At 63.2% G+C, this 14535-nt stretch overlaps 1 protein-coding gene across 1 annotated transcript in view; it reads right to left on the reverse strand.

Annotated features, from left to right (window-relative positions):
- gpalpp1 (GPALPP motifs containing 1) overlaps positions 1-14535 on the reverse strand; it is a 63372-nt gene that overhangs the window by 20173 nt on the left and 28664 nt on the right. Inside the window, exon 2 of the mRNA XM_087993059.1 lies at positions 1141-1312. Within this exon, the coding sequence (XP_087849185.1) occupies positions 1141-1312 (172 nt within the window). The remainder of the gene's footprint in view (positions 1-1140; positions 1313-14535) is intronic.

The following is a 14535-nucleotide window of genomic DNA, read 5'->3' on the forward strand; positions in this document are numbered from 1 at the left end:
ACACACACACACACAGCCATTGCCAGGCAATCTGAAAAACACACAGGATTGTGGCATGGCCTCATTACTGATTTGGTTTAAAGGTGACAAAAGAGCTGAACTCCTCTCATACAAGGTCCAAGTGACAGTCCTTGACACAAATCTCCACCATATAAAAGACACAGGCAAGGAGTGGGATAGCATTCTCCCCAATTGCTTGGATGCAGGTCCAACAACACTTACAAAGCTTGACATCATGCAGGATAAAGCATCCCGCCTGTTTGGCGCCCCATCTACCATATTTAGCATGCACTCCCTTCACCATATATGCACAGTGGCATCAGTGTATACCATCATTAAGATGGACTGCATTAACTCACCAAGGATCCTTCCAAATGCAATTACAGATGGACAACTGATATTGGCATCACTAAAGAAGCTGAATTCTAGTACATGTCTTTGGTCACTGCTGGAGAACTTTGTGCAGTTCTGGTCACCATGCTATAGGATAGATGTCATTACGGTGGAGAGGGCACAGATGAGATTCACCAGGATTAAGCTGAGGACGGAACATTTTAGTGATGAAGAGACACTGGATCAGCTCTGGTTATTTTCTTCAGAGTGCAGAGGGGTGAGAGGGAACCTGATAGAGGTGTATAAGATTATGAAGGGCATGGACAGGGTGGATAGGAAGCAGCTCTTCCTCTTCATTGAAGAATCAAGAACAAGGGGCTATAATTTTAAGGCGAAGGGCAGGAGGTTTAGAAGGAATGTGAAGGAAATTCGTTATCACACCAAGGATGGTGAGAATCTGCAATGTGTTGCCTGGGAAGGTGGTTGATGCTTAAAAAAAGGTACATCGATGAGCAGTTGAGATGTTATAACATTCACGACAATGGGCCTAGTATGGGAAAATGGGCTCAGTGTAGTTGGGTCGGTGCAGACTTGATGGGCTGAAAGGCCTCTTTTGTGCTGTACGATTCAACATCTGATGAATAAATAAAGATACACACAACCAGCATTGTCAGTGCACAATCGATATTGTGCACAGAAACATTGCGTGATGACCACTGCTGCTACAGATTGAATGTGGTCGTTATAAACGCGCATGCAGTCGCACACACTTTCCGAAGCGACACGGGTCCCTTGGCTGATCAGCACCTGTCTCCTGACGTCCTGCTGCACTCCTCCACAGGAGAGTTGTCGGGTTTCCTCAACGCCGGCGGTGAGTTTTCTCGCCTCTCATCAACACAGTGGCCTGTTGTCTCATCATCACTCGAACTGTCTGAACTCTTGCTTGACCGAAATCCTGGCGGTAATGCCGGTCCTGCAACTGCGAATACAACAAAGAATTCCTCAAGTTCTGTGCCAGAATTAAACATTATAAACCATAACCCAACAGTGGCCCACTGCCACCTTGCATCTAAATGTGGAGGTTCAGCCATCACACCACCAACTGTGACCCGAACTCTCAAACTCCAAACAGAAGGGGACACTGGCAGGGTGAGGGGCATCAGTGTGGGGGTGATGAGGTCAGTGTGGGGTGGGGTGGAAGGGGAGGTCAGTGTGGGTGTGGGTGGAAGGGGAGGTCAGTGTGGGGCTGGGGTTGAAGAGGAGGTCAGTGTGGGTGTGGGGTCGAAGGGGGGTCAGTGTGAGGTGGGGTGAAAGGGGAGGTCAGTGTGAGGTAGGGTGGAAGGGGAGGTCAGTGTGGGTGTGGATGGAAGGGGGGTCAGTGTGAGGTGGGGTGAAAGGGGAGGTCAGTGTGAGGTAGGGTGGAAAGGGAGGTCAGTGTGGGTGTGGATGGAAGGGGGGTCAGTGTGAGGTGGGGTGAAAGGGGAAGTCAGTGTGAGGTAGGTTGGAAGGGGAGGTCAGTGTGGGTGTGGATGGAAGGGGAGGTCAGTGTGGGTGAAGGGTGGAAGGGGAGGTCAGTGTGAGGTAGGTTGGAAGGGGAGGTCAGTGTGGGGGTGGATGGAAGGGGAGGTCAGTGTGGGGGTGGGGTGGAAGGGGAGGTCAGTGTGGGTGTGGGGTGGAAGGGGAGGTCAGTGTGGGGGTGAGGTGGGGGGGTCAGTGTGGGGGTGGGGTGGAAGGGGAGGTCAGTGTGGGGGTGGGGTGGGGGGGTCAGTGTGGGGGTGGGGTGGAAGGGGAGGTCAGTGTGGGGGTGGGGTGGAAGGGGAGGTCAGGGTGGAGGTGGGGTGGAAGGGGTGGTCAGTGTGGGGGTGGGGTGGAGGGGGGGTCAGTGTGGGAGTGGGGGTGGAAGGGGAGGTCAGTGTGGGGGTGGGGTGGAAGGGGAGGTCAGTGTGGGGGTGAGGGTGAAGGGAGGTCAGTGTGGGTGTGGGGTGGTAGGGGGAGGTCAGTGTGGGTGTGGGGTGGAAGGGGGAGGTCAGTGTGGGTGTGGGGTGGAAGGGGAGGTCAGTGTGGGTGTGGGGTGGAAGGGGGAGGTCAGTGTGGGTGTGGGGTGGAAGGGGAGGTCACTGTGGGTGTGGGGTGGAAGGGGAGGTCAGTGTGAGGGTCAGTGTGGAGGTGGGTTTGAAGGGGGGTCATTGTGAGGTGGGGTGGAAAGGGAGGTCAGTGTGGGTGTGGTGGTGAATGGAGATCAGTGTGGGGGTGGGGAGGTCAGTGTGGGGGTGGGGAGGTCATGTGGGGGTGGGGAGGTCATGTGGGGGTGGGGTGGAAGGGAAGGTCAGTGTGGGAGTGGGGTGGAAGGGAAGGTCAGTGTGGGAGTGGGGTGGAAGGGAAGGTCAGTGTGGGAGTGGGGTGAGGGGGTCAGTGTGAGTTGGGGTGGAAGGGCGGGTCAGTGTGGGTGTGGATGGAAGGGGGGGTCAGTGTGAGGTGGGGTGGAAGGGGAGGTCAGTGTGGGGGTGAGGTGGAAGGGGAGGGCTGTGTGTGGGTGGGGTGGAAGGAGAGGTCAGTGTGGTTGAGGGGTGGAAGGGGAGGTCAGTGTGGGGGTGAGGTTGAAGGGGGGTCAGTGTGAGGTGGGGTGGAAAGGGAGGTCAGTATGGGGTTGGGGGTGAAGGGAGATCAGTGTAGGGGTGGGGAGGTCAGTGTGGGGGGGGGTGGAAGGGGAGGTCAGTGTGGGTGTGGGGTGAGGGGGTCAGTGTGAGTTGGGGTGGAAGGGCGGGTCAGTGTGGGTGTGGATGGAAGGGGGGTCAATGTGGATGAGGGGTGGAAGGGGAGGTCAGTGTGGGGGTGAGGTTGAAGGGGGGTCAGTGTGAGGTGGTGTGGAAAGGGAGGTCAGTATGGGGTTGGGGGTGAAGGGAGATCAGTGTGGGGGTGGGGAGGTCAGTGTGGGGGTGGGGAGGTCATGGGGGGATGGGGAGGTCAGTGGGGTGGTGGGGTGGAAGAAGTGGTCAGTGTGGGGGTGGGGTGAAAGGTGAGGTCCGTGTGGGAGTAGGGTGGAAGATGAGGTCATTGTGAGGTAGGGTGGAAGGGGAGGTCAGTGTGGCTGAGGGGTGGAGGAGGAAGTCAGTGTGGGTGAGGGTTGGAGGGGGATCAGTGTGAGTTGGTTTGACGGGGGGGTCAGTGTGGGGATGGGGAGGTCAGTGTGACGTGGGGTTGAAGGGGAGGTCAATGTGAGGTGGGGTTGGGGGAGGTCAGTGTGAGGTGGGGTGGAAGGGGAGATCAGTGTGGGGGTGGGGTGGAAGGGGGGGTCAGTGTGTGGTTGGGGTGGAAGGGGGGGACGGAGTGGGGATGGGGTGGAAGGGGAGGTCAGTGTGGGGGGGGTGGAAGGGGAGGTCTGTATGTGGGTGGTGTGGAAGAGGAGGTCAGTGTGGGGGTGGGGTGGAAAGGGAGGTCAGTGTGGGGGTGGGGTGGAAGGGGAGGTCAGGGTGGGGGTGGGGTGGAAGGGGAGGTCAGTGTGGGGGTGGGGTGGAAGGGGAGGTCAGGGTGGGGGTGGGGTGGAAGGGGAGGTCAGGGTGGGGGTGGGGTGGAAGGGGAGGTCAGTGTGGGGGTGGGGTGGAAGGGGAGGTCAGTGTGGGGGTGGGGTGGAAGGAGAGGTCAGTGTGGGGGTGGGGTGGAAGGGGAGGTCAGTGTGAGGGTGGGGTGGAAGGGGAGGTCAGTGTGGGGGTGGGGTGGAAGGGGAGGTCAGTGTGGGGGTGGGGTGGAAGGGGAGGTCAGTGTGGGGGTGGGGTGGAAGGGGAGGTCAGTGTGGGGGTGGGGTGGAAGGGGAGGTCAGTGTGGGGGGGGTGGAAGGGGAGGTCAGTGTGGGGGTGGGGTGGAAGGGGAGGTCAGTGTGGGGGTGGGGTGGAAGGGGAGGTCAGTGTGGGGGTGGGGTGGAAGGGGAGGTCAGTGTGGGGGTGGGGTGGAAGGGGAGGTCAGTGTGGGGGTGGGGTGGAAGGGGAGGTCAGTGTGGGGGTGGGGTGGAAGGGGAGGTCAGGGTGGGGGTGGGGTGGAAGGGGAGGTCAATGTGGATGAGGGGTGGAAGGGGAGGTCAGTGTGGGGGTGAGGTTGAAGGGGGGTCAGTGTGAGGTGGTGTGGAAAGGGAGGTCAGTATGGGGTTGGGGGTGAAGGGAGATCAGTGTGGGGGTGGGGAGGTCAGTGTGGGGGTGGGGAGGTCATGGGGGGATGGGGAGGTCAGTGGGGTGGTGGGGTGGAAGAAGTGGTCAGTGTGGGGGTGGGGTGAAAGGTGAGGTCCGTGTGGGAGTAGGGTGGAAGATGAGGTCATTGTGAGGTAGGGTGGAAGGGGAGGTCAGTGTGGCTGAGGGGTGGAGGAGGAAGTCAGTGTGGGTGAGGGTTGGAGGGGGATCAGTGTGAGTTGGTTTGACGGGGGGGTCAGTGTGGGGATGGGGAGGTCAGTGTGACGTGGGGTTGAAGGGGAGGTCAATGTGAGGTGGGGTTGGGGGAGGTCAGTGTGAGGTGGGGTGGAAGGGGAGATCAGTGTGGGGGTGGGGTGGAAGGGGGGGTCAGTGTGTGGTTGGGGTGGAAGGGGGGGACGGAGTGGGGATGGGGTGGAAGGGGAGGTCAGTGTGGGGGGGGTGGAAGGGGAGGTCTGTATGTGGGTGGTGTGGAAGAGGAGGTCAGTGTGGGGGTGGGGTGGAAAGGGAGGTCAGTGTGGGGGTGGGGTGGAAGGGGAGGTCAGGGTGGGGGTGGGGTGGAAGGGGAGGTCAGTGTGGGGGTGGGGTGGAAGGGGAGGTCAGGGTGGGGGTGGGGTGGAAGGGGAGGTCAGGGTGGGGGTGGGGTGGAAGGGGAGGTCAGTGTGGGGGTGGGGTGGAAGGAGAGGTCAGTGTGGGGGTGGGGTGGAAGGGGAGGTCAGTGTGAGGGTGGGGTGGAAGGGGAGGTCAGTGTGGGGGTGGGGTGGAAGGGGAGGTCAGTGTGGGGGTGGGGTGGAAGGGGAGGTCAGTGTGGGGGTGGGGTGGAAGGGGAGGTCAGTGTGGGGGTGGGGTGGAAGGGGAGGTCAGTGTGGGGGGGGTGGAAGGGGAGGTCAGTGTGGGGGTGGGGTGGAAGGGGAGGTCAGTGTGGGGGTGGGGTGGAAGGGGAGGTCAGTGTGGGGGTGGGGTGGAAGGGGAGGTCAGTGTGGGGGTGGGGTGGAAGGGGAGGTCAGTGTGGGGGTGGGGTGGAAGGGGAGGTCAGTGTGAGGTGTGGAAGGGGAGGTCAGTGTGGGGGTGGGGTGGAAGGGGAGGTCAGTGTGGGGGTGGGGTGGAAGGGGAGGGCCAGTGTGGGTCAATGTGAGGTTGTGCGGAAGAGGAGGTCAGTGTGGGGGTGGGGTGGAAGGGGAGGTCAGTGTGGGGGTGGGGTGGAAGGGGAGGTCAGTGTGAGGATGAGGTTGAAGGAGGGTCAGTGTGAGGTGGTGTGGAAAGGGAGGTCAGTAATGGGGTGGGGGTGAAGGGAGATCAGTGTGGGGGTGGGGAGGTCAGTGTGGGGGTGGGGAGGTCATGGGTGGATGGGGAGGTCAGTGGGGTGGTGGGGTGGAAGAAGAGGTCAGTGTGGGGGTGGGGTGGAAGGGGAGGTCAGTGTGGCTGAGGGGTGGAAGGGGAGGTAAGTGTGGGTCAGGGTTGGAGGGGGGGTCTGTTGTGGGGCTGGGGTGGAAGGGGAGGTCAGTGTGGGGGTGGGGTGGAGGGGAGGTCAGTGTGGGGGTGGGGTGGAAGGGGAGGTCAGTGTGGGGGTGGGGTGGAAGGGGAGGTCAGGGTGGGGGTGGGGTGGAAGGGGAGGTCAGTGTGGGGGTGGGGTGGAAGGGGAGGTCAGTGTGAGATGGGGTGGAAGGGGAGGTCAGTGTGGGTTTGGGGTGGAAGGGGAGGTCAGTGTGAGGTGGGGTGGAAGGGGAGGTCAGTGTGAGGTGGGGTAGAAGGGGAGGTCAGTGTGGGGGTGGGGTGGAAGGGGAGGTCAGTGTGGATGAGGGGTGGAAGGGGAGGTCAGTGTGAGGTGGGGTAGAAGGGGAGGTCAGTGTGGGGGTGGGGTGGAAGGGGAGGTCAGTGTGAGGTGGGGTGGAAGGGGAGGTCAGTGTGGGGATGGGGTGGAAGGGGAGGTCAGTGTGAGGTGGGGTGGAAGGGGAGGTCAGTGTGAGATGGGGTGGAAGGGGAGGTCAGTGTGGGTTTGGGGTGGAAGGGGAGGTCAGTGTGAGGTGGGGTAGAAGGGGAGGTCAGTGTGGGGATGGGGTGGAAGGGGAGGTCAGTGTGAGGTGGGGTGGAAGGGGAGGTCAGTGTGAGGTGGGGTAGAAGGGGAGGTCAGTGTGGGGATGGGGTGGAAGGGGAGGTCAGTGTGAGGTGGGGTGGAAGGGGAGGTCAGTGTGAGGTGGGGTGGAAGGGGAGGTCAGTGTGAGGTGGGGTGGAAGGGGAGGTCAGTGTGAGGTGGGGTAGAAGGGGAGGTCAGTGTGAGGTGGGGTAGAAGGGGAGGTCAGTGTGGATGAGGGGTGGAAGGGGAGGTCAGTGTGAGGTGGGGTAGAAGGGGAGGTCAGTGTGGGTGTGGGGTTGAAGCGAGGTCAGTGGGGGGATGGGGTGGAAGGGGAGGTCAGTGTGAGGTGGGGTAGAAGGGGAGGTCAGTGTGGGGGTGGGTTGGAAGGGGAGGTCAGTGTGGATGAGGGGTGGAAGAGGGGTCAGTGTGAGATGGGGTGGAAGGGGAGGTCAGTGTGGGTTTGGGGTGGAAGGGAAGGTCAGTGTGGGTGTGAGGTGGAAGGTGTGGCCAGTTTGAGGTGGGGTGGTAGGGGAGGTCAGTGTGGGGGTGGTGGTGGGGGTGAAGGGAGGTCAGTGTGGGGGTGGGGAGGTCAGTGGGGGGTTGGGTGGAAGAGGAGGTCAGTGTGGGGGTGGGATTGAAGGGGGATCAGTGTGGGGATGGGGAGGTCAGTGTGGGTGTGGGGTGGAAGGGGAGGTCAGTGTGGGAGTTGGTTTGACGGGGGGGTCAGTGTGGGGATGGGGAGGTCAGTGTGGGGTGGAAGGGGAGGTCAATGTGGGGGTGGGGTGGGCGGGGCAATGTGGGGTGGGGTGGAGGGGGGTCAATGAGGGGGAGGGGTGGAGAGAGGTCAGTGTGGGGGTGGGGTGGAGGGTGGGTCAGTGTGGAGGTGGGGTGGAAGAGGAGGTCAGTGTGGGGGTAGGTGGAAGAGGAGGTCAGTGTGTGGGTGGGGTGGAAGGGGAGGTCAGTGTGGGGGTTGGGTGGAGGGGGGGTCAGTGTGGGTGTGGGTGGAAGAGGAGGTCAGTGTGGGGGTTGGGTGGAAGAGGAGGTCAGTGTGGGGGTGGATGGAAGAGGTGGTCAGTGTGGGGGTGGGGTGGAAGAGGTGGTCAGTGTGGGGGTAGGGTGGAAGAGGAGGTCAGTGTGGGGGTTGGGTGGAAGAGGAGGTCAGTGTGGGGGTGGATGGAAGAGGTGGTCAGTGTGGGGGTGGGGTGGAAGAGGTGGTCAGTGTGGGGGTAGGGTGGAAGAGGAGGTCAGTGTGGGGGTTGGGTGGAAGAGGAGGTCAGTGTGGGGGTGGATGGAAGAGGTGGTCAGTGTGGGGGTGGGGTGGAAGAGGAGGTCAGTGTGGGGGTTGGGTGGAAGAGGAGGTCAGTGTGGGGGTGGATGGAAGAGGAGGTCAGTGTGGGGGTGGATGGAAGAGGTGGTCAGTGTGGGGGTTGGGTGGAAGGGGAGGTCAGTGTGGGGGTGGTGTGGAGGGGAGGTCAGTGTGGGGGTGGGGTGGAGGGGAGGTCAGTGTGGGGGTGAGGTGGAGGGGGGTCAGTGTGGGGGTGGGGTGGAAGGGGAGGTCAGTGTGGGGGTGGGGTGGAAGGGGAGGTCAGTGTGGGTGTGGGGTGGAAGGGGAGGTCAGTGTGAGGTAGGTTGGAAGGGGAGGTCAGTGTGGGTGTGGATGGAAGGGGAGGTCAGTGTGGGTGAAGGGTGGAAGGGGAGGTCAGTGTGAGGTAGGTTGGAAGGGGAGGTCAGTGTGGGGGTGGATGGAAGGGGAGGTCAGTGTGAGGTAGGGTGGAAGGGGAGGTCAGTGTGGGGGTGAGGTGGGGGGGTCAGTGTGGGGTGGGGTGGAAGGGGAGGTCAGTGTAGGGGTGGGGTGGAAGGGGAGGTCAGTGTGGGTGTGGGGTGGAAGAGGAGGTCAGTGTGGGGGTTGGGTGGAAGAGGAGGTCAGTGTGGGGGTGGATGGAAGAGGTGGTCAGTGTGGGGGTTGGGTGGAAGGGGAGGTCAGTGTGGGGGTTGGGTGGAAGAGGAGGTCAGTGTGGGGATGGATGGAAGAGGTGGTCAGTGTGGGGGTGGGGTGGACGAGGTGGTCAGTGTGGGGGTAGGGTGGAAGAGGAGGTCAGTGTGGGGGTTGGGTGGAAGAGGAGGTCAGTGTGGGGGTGGATGGAAGAGGTGGTCAGTGTGGGGGTGGGGTGGAAGAGGAGGTCAGTGTGGGGGTTGGGTGGAAGAGGAGGTCAGTGTGGGGGTGGATGGAAGAGGTGGTCAGTGTGGGGGTAGGGTGGAAGAGGAGGTCAGTGTGGGGGTTGGGTGGAAGAGGAGGTCAGTGTGGGGGTGGATGGAAGAGGTGGTCAGTGTGGGGGTGGGGTGGAAGAGGCGGTCAGTGTGGGGGTGGGGTGGAAGAGGAGATCAGTGTGGGGGTGGGGTGGAAGGGGAGTCAGTGTGGGTGAGGGGTAGAAGGGGGGGTCAGTGTGGGTGAGGGTTGGAAGGGGAGGTCAGTGTGGGTGAGGGTTGGAAGGGGAGGTCAGTGTGGGTGAGGGTTGGAAGGGGAGGTCAGTGTGGGGGTGGGGTGGAGGGGAGGTCAGTGTGGGGGTGGGGTGGAGGGGAGGTCAGTGTGGGGGTGGGGTGGAAGGGGAGGTCAGTGTGGGGGTGGGGTGGAGGGGAGGTCAGTGTGGGGGTGGGGTGGAGGGGAGGTCAGTGTGGGGGTTGGGTGGAAGGGGAGGTCAGTGTGGGGGTGGTGTGGAGGGGAGGTCAGTGTGGGGGTGGGGTGGAGGGGGGTCAGTGTGGGGGTGGGGTGGAGGGGAGGTCAGTGTGGGGGTGGGGTGGAAGGGGAGGTCAGTGTGGGGGTGGGGTGGAAGGGGAGGTCAGTGTGGGTGTGGATGGAAGGGGAGGTCAGTGTGGGTGAAGGGTGGAAGGGGAGGTCAGTGTGAGGTAGGTTGGAAGGGGAGGTCAGTGTGGGGGTGGACGGAAGGGGAGGTCAGTGTGAGGTAGGGTGGAAGGGGAGGTCAGTGTGGGGGTGAGGTGGGGGGGCCAGTGTGGGGTGAGGTGGAAGGGGAGGGCAGTGTGGGGGTGGGGTGGAAGGGGAGGTCAGTGTGGGTGTGGGGTGGAAGGGGAGGTCAGTGTGGGGGTGGGGTGGGGGGGTCAGTGTGGGGGTGGGGTGGAAGGGGAGGTCAGTGTGGGGGTGGGGTGGAAGGGGAGGTCAGTGTGGGGCTGGGGTGGAAGGGGAGGTCAGGGTGGAGGTGGGGTGGAAGGGGTGGTCAGTGTGGGGGTGAGGTGGGGGGGTCAGTGTGGGGATGGGGTGGAAGGGGAGGTCAGTGTGGGGGTGGGGTGGAAGGGGAGGTCAGTGTGGGGGTGAGGTGGGGGGGTCAGTGTGGGGGTGGGGTGGAAGCGGAGGTCAGTGTGGGGGTGGGGTGGAAGGGGAGGTCAGTGTGGGAGTTGGTTTGACGGGGGGGTCAGTGTGGGGATGGGGAGGTCAGTGTGGGGTGGAAGGGGAGGTCAATGTGGGGGTGGGGTGGGCGGGGCAATGTGGGGTGGGGTGGAGGGGGGTCAATGAGGGGGAGGGGTGGAGAGAGGTCAGTGTGGGGGTGGGGTGGAGGGTGGGTAAGTGTGGAGGTGGGGTGGAAGAGGAGGTCAGTGTGGGGGTAGGTGGAAGAGGAGGTCAGTGTGTGGGTGGGGTGGAAGGGGAGGTCAGTGTGGGGGTTGGGTGGAGGGGGGGTCAGTGTGGGTGTGGGTGGAATAGGAGGTCAGTGTGGGGGTTGGGTGGAAGAGGAGGTCAGTGTGGGGGTGGATGGAAGAGGTGGTCAGTGTGGGGGTGGGGTGGAAGAGGTGGTCAGTGTGGGGGTTGGGTGGAAGAGGAGGTCAGTGTGGGGATGGATGGAAGAGGTGGTCAGTGTGGGGGTGGGGTGGAAGAGGTGGTCAGTGTGGGGGTAGGGTGGAAGAGGAGGTCAGTGTGGGGGTTGGGTGGAAGAGGAGGTCAGTGTGGGGGTGGATGGAAGAGGTGGTCAGTGTGGGGGTGGGGTGGAAGAGGTGGTCAGTGTGGGGGTAGGGTGGAAGAGGAGGTCAGTGTGGGGGTTGGGTGGAAGAGGAGGTCAGTGTGGGGGTGGATGGAAGAGGTGGTCAGTGTGGGGGTGGGGTGGAAGAGGAGGTCAGTGTGGGGGTTGGGTGGAAGAGGAGGTCAGTGTGGGGGTGGATGGAAGAGGAGGTCAGTGTGGGGGTGGATGGAAGAGGAGGTCAGTGTGGGGGTGGATGGAAGAGGTGGTCAGTGTGGGGGTTGGGTGGAAGGGGAGGTCAGTGTGGGGGTGGTGTGGAGGGGAGGTCAGTGTGGGGTGGGGTGGAAGGGAGGTCAGTGTGGGGGTGGGGTGGAGGGGGGTCAGTGTGGGGGTGGGGTGGAGGGGAGGTCAGTGTGGGGGTGGGGTGGAAGGGGAGGTCAGTGTGGGGGTGGGGTGGAACGGGAGGTCAGTGTGGGTGTGGAGTGGAAGGGGAGGTCAGTGTGAGGTAGGTTGGAAGGGGAGGTCAGTGTGGGTGTGGATGGAAGGGGAGGTCAGTGTGGGTGAAGGGTGGAAGGGGAGGTCAGTGTGAGGTAGGTTGGAAGGGGAGGTCAGTGTGGGGGTGGATGGAAGGGGAGGTCAGTGTGAGGTAGGGTGGAAGGGGAGGTCAGTGTGGGGGTGAGGTGGGGGGGTCAGTGTGGGGTGGGGTGGAAGGGGAGGTCAGTGTGGGTGTGGGGTGGAAGAGGAGGTCAGTGTGGGGGTTGGGTGGAAGAGGAGGTCAGTGTGGGGGTGGATGGAAGAGGTGGTCAGTGTGGGGGTGTGGTGGAAGAGGTGGTCAGTGTGGGGGTTGGGTGGAAGAGGAGGTCAGTGTGGGGATGGATGGAAGAGGTGGTCAGTGTGGGGGTGGGGTGGACGAGGTGGTCAGTGTGGGGGTAGGGTGGAAGAGGAGGTCAGTGTGGGGGTTGGGTGGAAGAGGAGGTCAGTGTGGGGGTGGATGGAAGAGGTGGTCAGTGTGGGGGTGGGGTGGAAGAGGAGGTCAGTGTGGGGGTTGGGTGGAAGAGGAGGTCAGTGTGGGGGTGGATGGAAGAGGTGGTCAGTGTGGGGGTGGGGTGGAAGAGGTGGTCAGTGTGGGGGTAGGGTGGAAGAGGAGGTCAGTGTGGGGGTTGGGTGGAAGAGGAGGTCAGTGTGGGGGTGGATGGAAGAGGTGGTCAGTGTGGGGGTGGGGTGGAAGAGGCGGTCAGTGTGGGGGTGGGGTGGAAGAGGAGATCAGTGTGGGGGTGGGGTGGAAGGGGAGTCAGTGTGGGTGAGGGGTAGAAGGGGGGGTCAGTGTGGGTGAGGGTTGGAAGGGGAGGTCAGTGTGGGTGAGGGTTGGAAGGGGAGGTCAGTGTGGGTGAGGGTTGGAAGGGGAGGTCAGAGTGGGGGTGGGGTGGAGGGGAGGTCAGTGTGGGGGTGGGGTGGAGGGGAGGTCAGTGTGGGGGTGGGGTGGAAGGGGAGGTCAGTGTGGGGGTGGGGTGGAGGGGAGGTCAGTGTGGGGGTGGGGTGCAGGGGAGGTCAGTGTGGGGGTTGGGTGGAAGGGGAGGTCAGTGTGGGGGTGGTGTGGAGGGGAGGTCAGTGTGGGGGTGGGGTGGAGGGGGGTCAGTGTGGGGGTGGGGTGGAGGGGAGGTCAGTGTGGGGGTGGGGTGGAAGGGGAGGTCAGTGTGGGGGTGGGGTGGAAGGGGAGGTCAGTGTGGGTGTGGGGTGGAAGAGGAGGTCAGTGTGGGGGTTGGGTGGAAGAGGAGGTCAGTGTGGGAGTGGATGGAAGAGGTGGTCAGTGTGGGGGTGTGGTGGAAGAGGTGGTCAGTGTGGGGGTTGGGTGGAAGAGGAGGTCAGTGTGGGGATGGATGGAAGAGGTGGTCAGTGTGGGGGTGGGGTGGACGAGGTGGTCAGTGTGGGGGTAGGGTGGAAGAGGAGGTCAGTGTGGGGGTTGGGTGGAAGAGGAGGTCAGTGTGGGGGTGGATGGAAGAGGTGGTCAGTGTGGGGGTGGGGTGGAAGAGGAGGTCAGTGTCGGGGTTGGGTGGAAGAGGAGGTCAGTGTGGGGGTGGATGGAAGAGGTGGTCAGTGTGGGGGTGGGGTGGAAGAGGTGGTCAGTGTGGGGGTAGGGTGGAAGAGGAGGTCAGTGTGGGTGTTGGGTGGAAGAGGAGGTCAGTGTGGGGGTGGATGGAAGAGGTGGTCAGTGTGGGGGTGGGGTGGAAGAGGCGGTCAGTGTGGGGGTGGGGTGGAAGAGGAGATCAGTGTGGGGGTGGGGTGGAAGGGGAGTCAGTGTGGGTGAGGGGTAGAAGGGGGGGTCAGTGTGGGTGAGGGTTGGAAGGGGAGGTCAGTGTGGGTGAGGGTTGGAAGGGGAGGTCAGTGTGGGTGAGGGTTGGAAGGGGAGGTCAGTGTGGGGGTGGGGTGGAGGGGAGGTCAGTGTGGGGGTGGGGTGGAGGGGAGGTCAGTGTGGGGGTGGGGTGGAAGGGGAGGTCAGTGTGGGGGTGGGGTGGAGGGGAGGTCAGTGTGGGGGTGGGGTGGAGGGGAGGTCAGTGTGGGGGTTGGGTGGAAGGGGAGGTCAGTGTGGGGGTGGGGTGGAGGGGTGGTCAGTGTGGGGGTGGGGTGGAAGGGGAGGTCAGTGTGGGGGTGGGGTGGAAGGGGAGGTCAGTGTGGGTGTGGATGGAAGGGGAGGTCAGTGTGGGTGAAGGGTGGAAGGGGAGGTCAGTGTGAGGTAGGTTGGAAGGGGAGGTCAGTGTGGGGGTGGATGGAAGGGGAGGTCAGTGTGAGGTAGGGTGGAAGGGGAGGTCAGTGTGGGGGTGAGGTGGGGGGGCCAGTGTGGGGTGGGGTGGAAGGGGAGGTCAGTGGGGGAGTGGGGTGGAAGGGGAGGTCAGTGTGGGTGTGGGGTGGAAGGGGAGGTCAGTGTGGGGGTGGGGTGGGGGGGTCAGTGTGGGGGTGGGGTGGAAGGGGAGGTCAGTGTGGGGGTGGGGTGGAAGGGGAGGTCAGTGTGGGGGTGGGGTGGAAGGGGAGGTCAGGGTGGAGGTGGGGTGGAAGGGGTGGTCAGTGTGGGGGTGAGGTGGGGGGGTCAGTGTGGGGATGGGGTGGAAGCGGAGGTCAGTGTGGGGGTGGGGTGGAAGGGGAGGTCAGTGTGGGGGTGAGGTGGGGGGGTCAGTGTGGGGGTGGGGTGGAAGGGGAGGTCAGTGTGGGGGTGGGGTGGAAGGGGAGGTCAGTGTGGGGGTGAGGTGGGGGGGTCAGTGTGGGGGTGGGGTGGAAGGGGAGGTCAGTGTGGGGGTGGGGTGGAAGGGGGGGTCAGTGTGGGGGTGGGGTGGAAGGGGAGGTCAGTGTGGGGGTGGGGTGGAAGGGGAGGTCTGTGTGAGATGGGGTGGAAGGGGAGGTCAGTGTGGGTGTGGGGTGGAAGGGGGAGGTCAGTGTGGGTGTGGGGTGGAAGGGGAGGTCAGTGTGGTTGAGGGGTGGAAGGGGAGGTCACTGTGGGTGTGGGGTGGAAGGGGGAGGTCAGTGTGGGGCTGGGGTGGAAGGGGAGGTCAGTGTGGGGGTGAGGGTGAAGGGACGTCAGTGTGGGTGTGGGGTGGAAGGGGGAGGTCAATGTGGGTGTGGGGTGGAAGGGGGAGGTCAGTGTGGGTGTGGGGTGGAAGGGGAGGTCAGTGTGGGTGTGGGGTGGAAGGGGAGGTCACTGTGGGGGTGAGGGTGAAGGGAGGTCAGTGTGGGTGTGGGGTGGAAGGGGGAGGTCAGTGTGGGTGTGGGGTGGAAGGGGGAGGTCAGTGTGGGTGTGGGGTGGAAGGGGAGGTCAGTGTGGGTGTGGGGTGGAAGGGGGAGGTCAGTGTGGGTGTGGGGTGGAAGGGGAGGTCACTGTGGGTGTGGGGTGGAAGGGGAGGTCAGTGTGAGGGTCAGTGTGGAGGTGGGTTTGAAGGGGGGTCATTGTGAGGTGGGGTGGAAAGGGGGGGGTCAGTGTGAGGTGGGGTGGAAAGGGAGGTCA

The sequence above is a fragment of the Chiloscyllium plagiosum genome, unplaced genomic scaffold (assembly GCF_037043375.1).
Source record: "Chiloscyllium plagiosum isolate Xiang-an unplaced genomic scaffold, Cpla_swu_hap1 HiC_scaffold_12, whole genome shotgun sequence".
NCBI lineage: Eukaryota > Metazoa > Chordata > Chondrichthyes > Orectolobiformes > Hemiscylliidae > Chiloscyllium > Chiloscyllium plagiosum.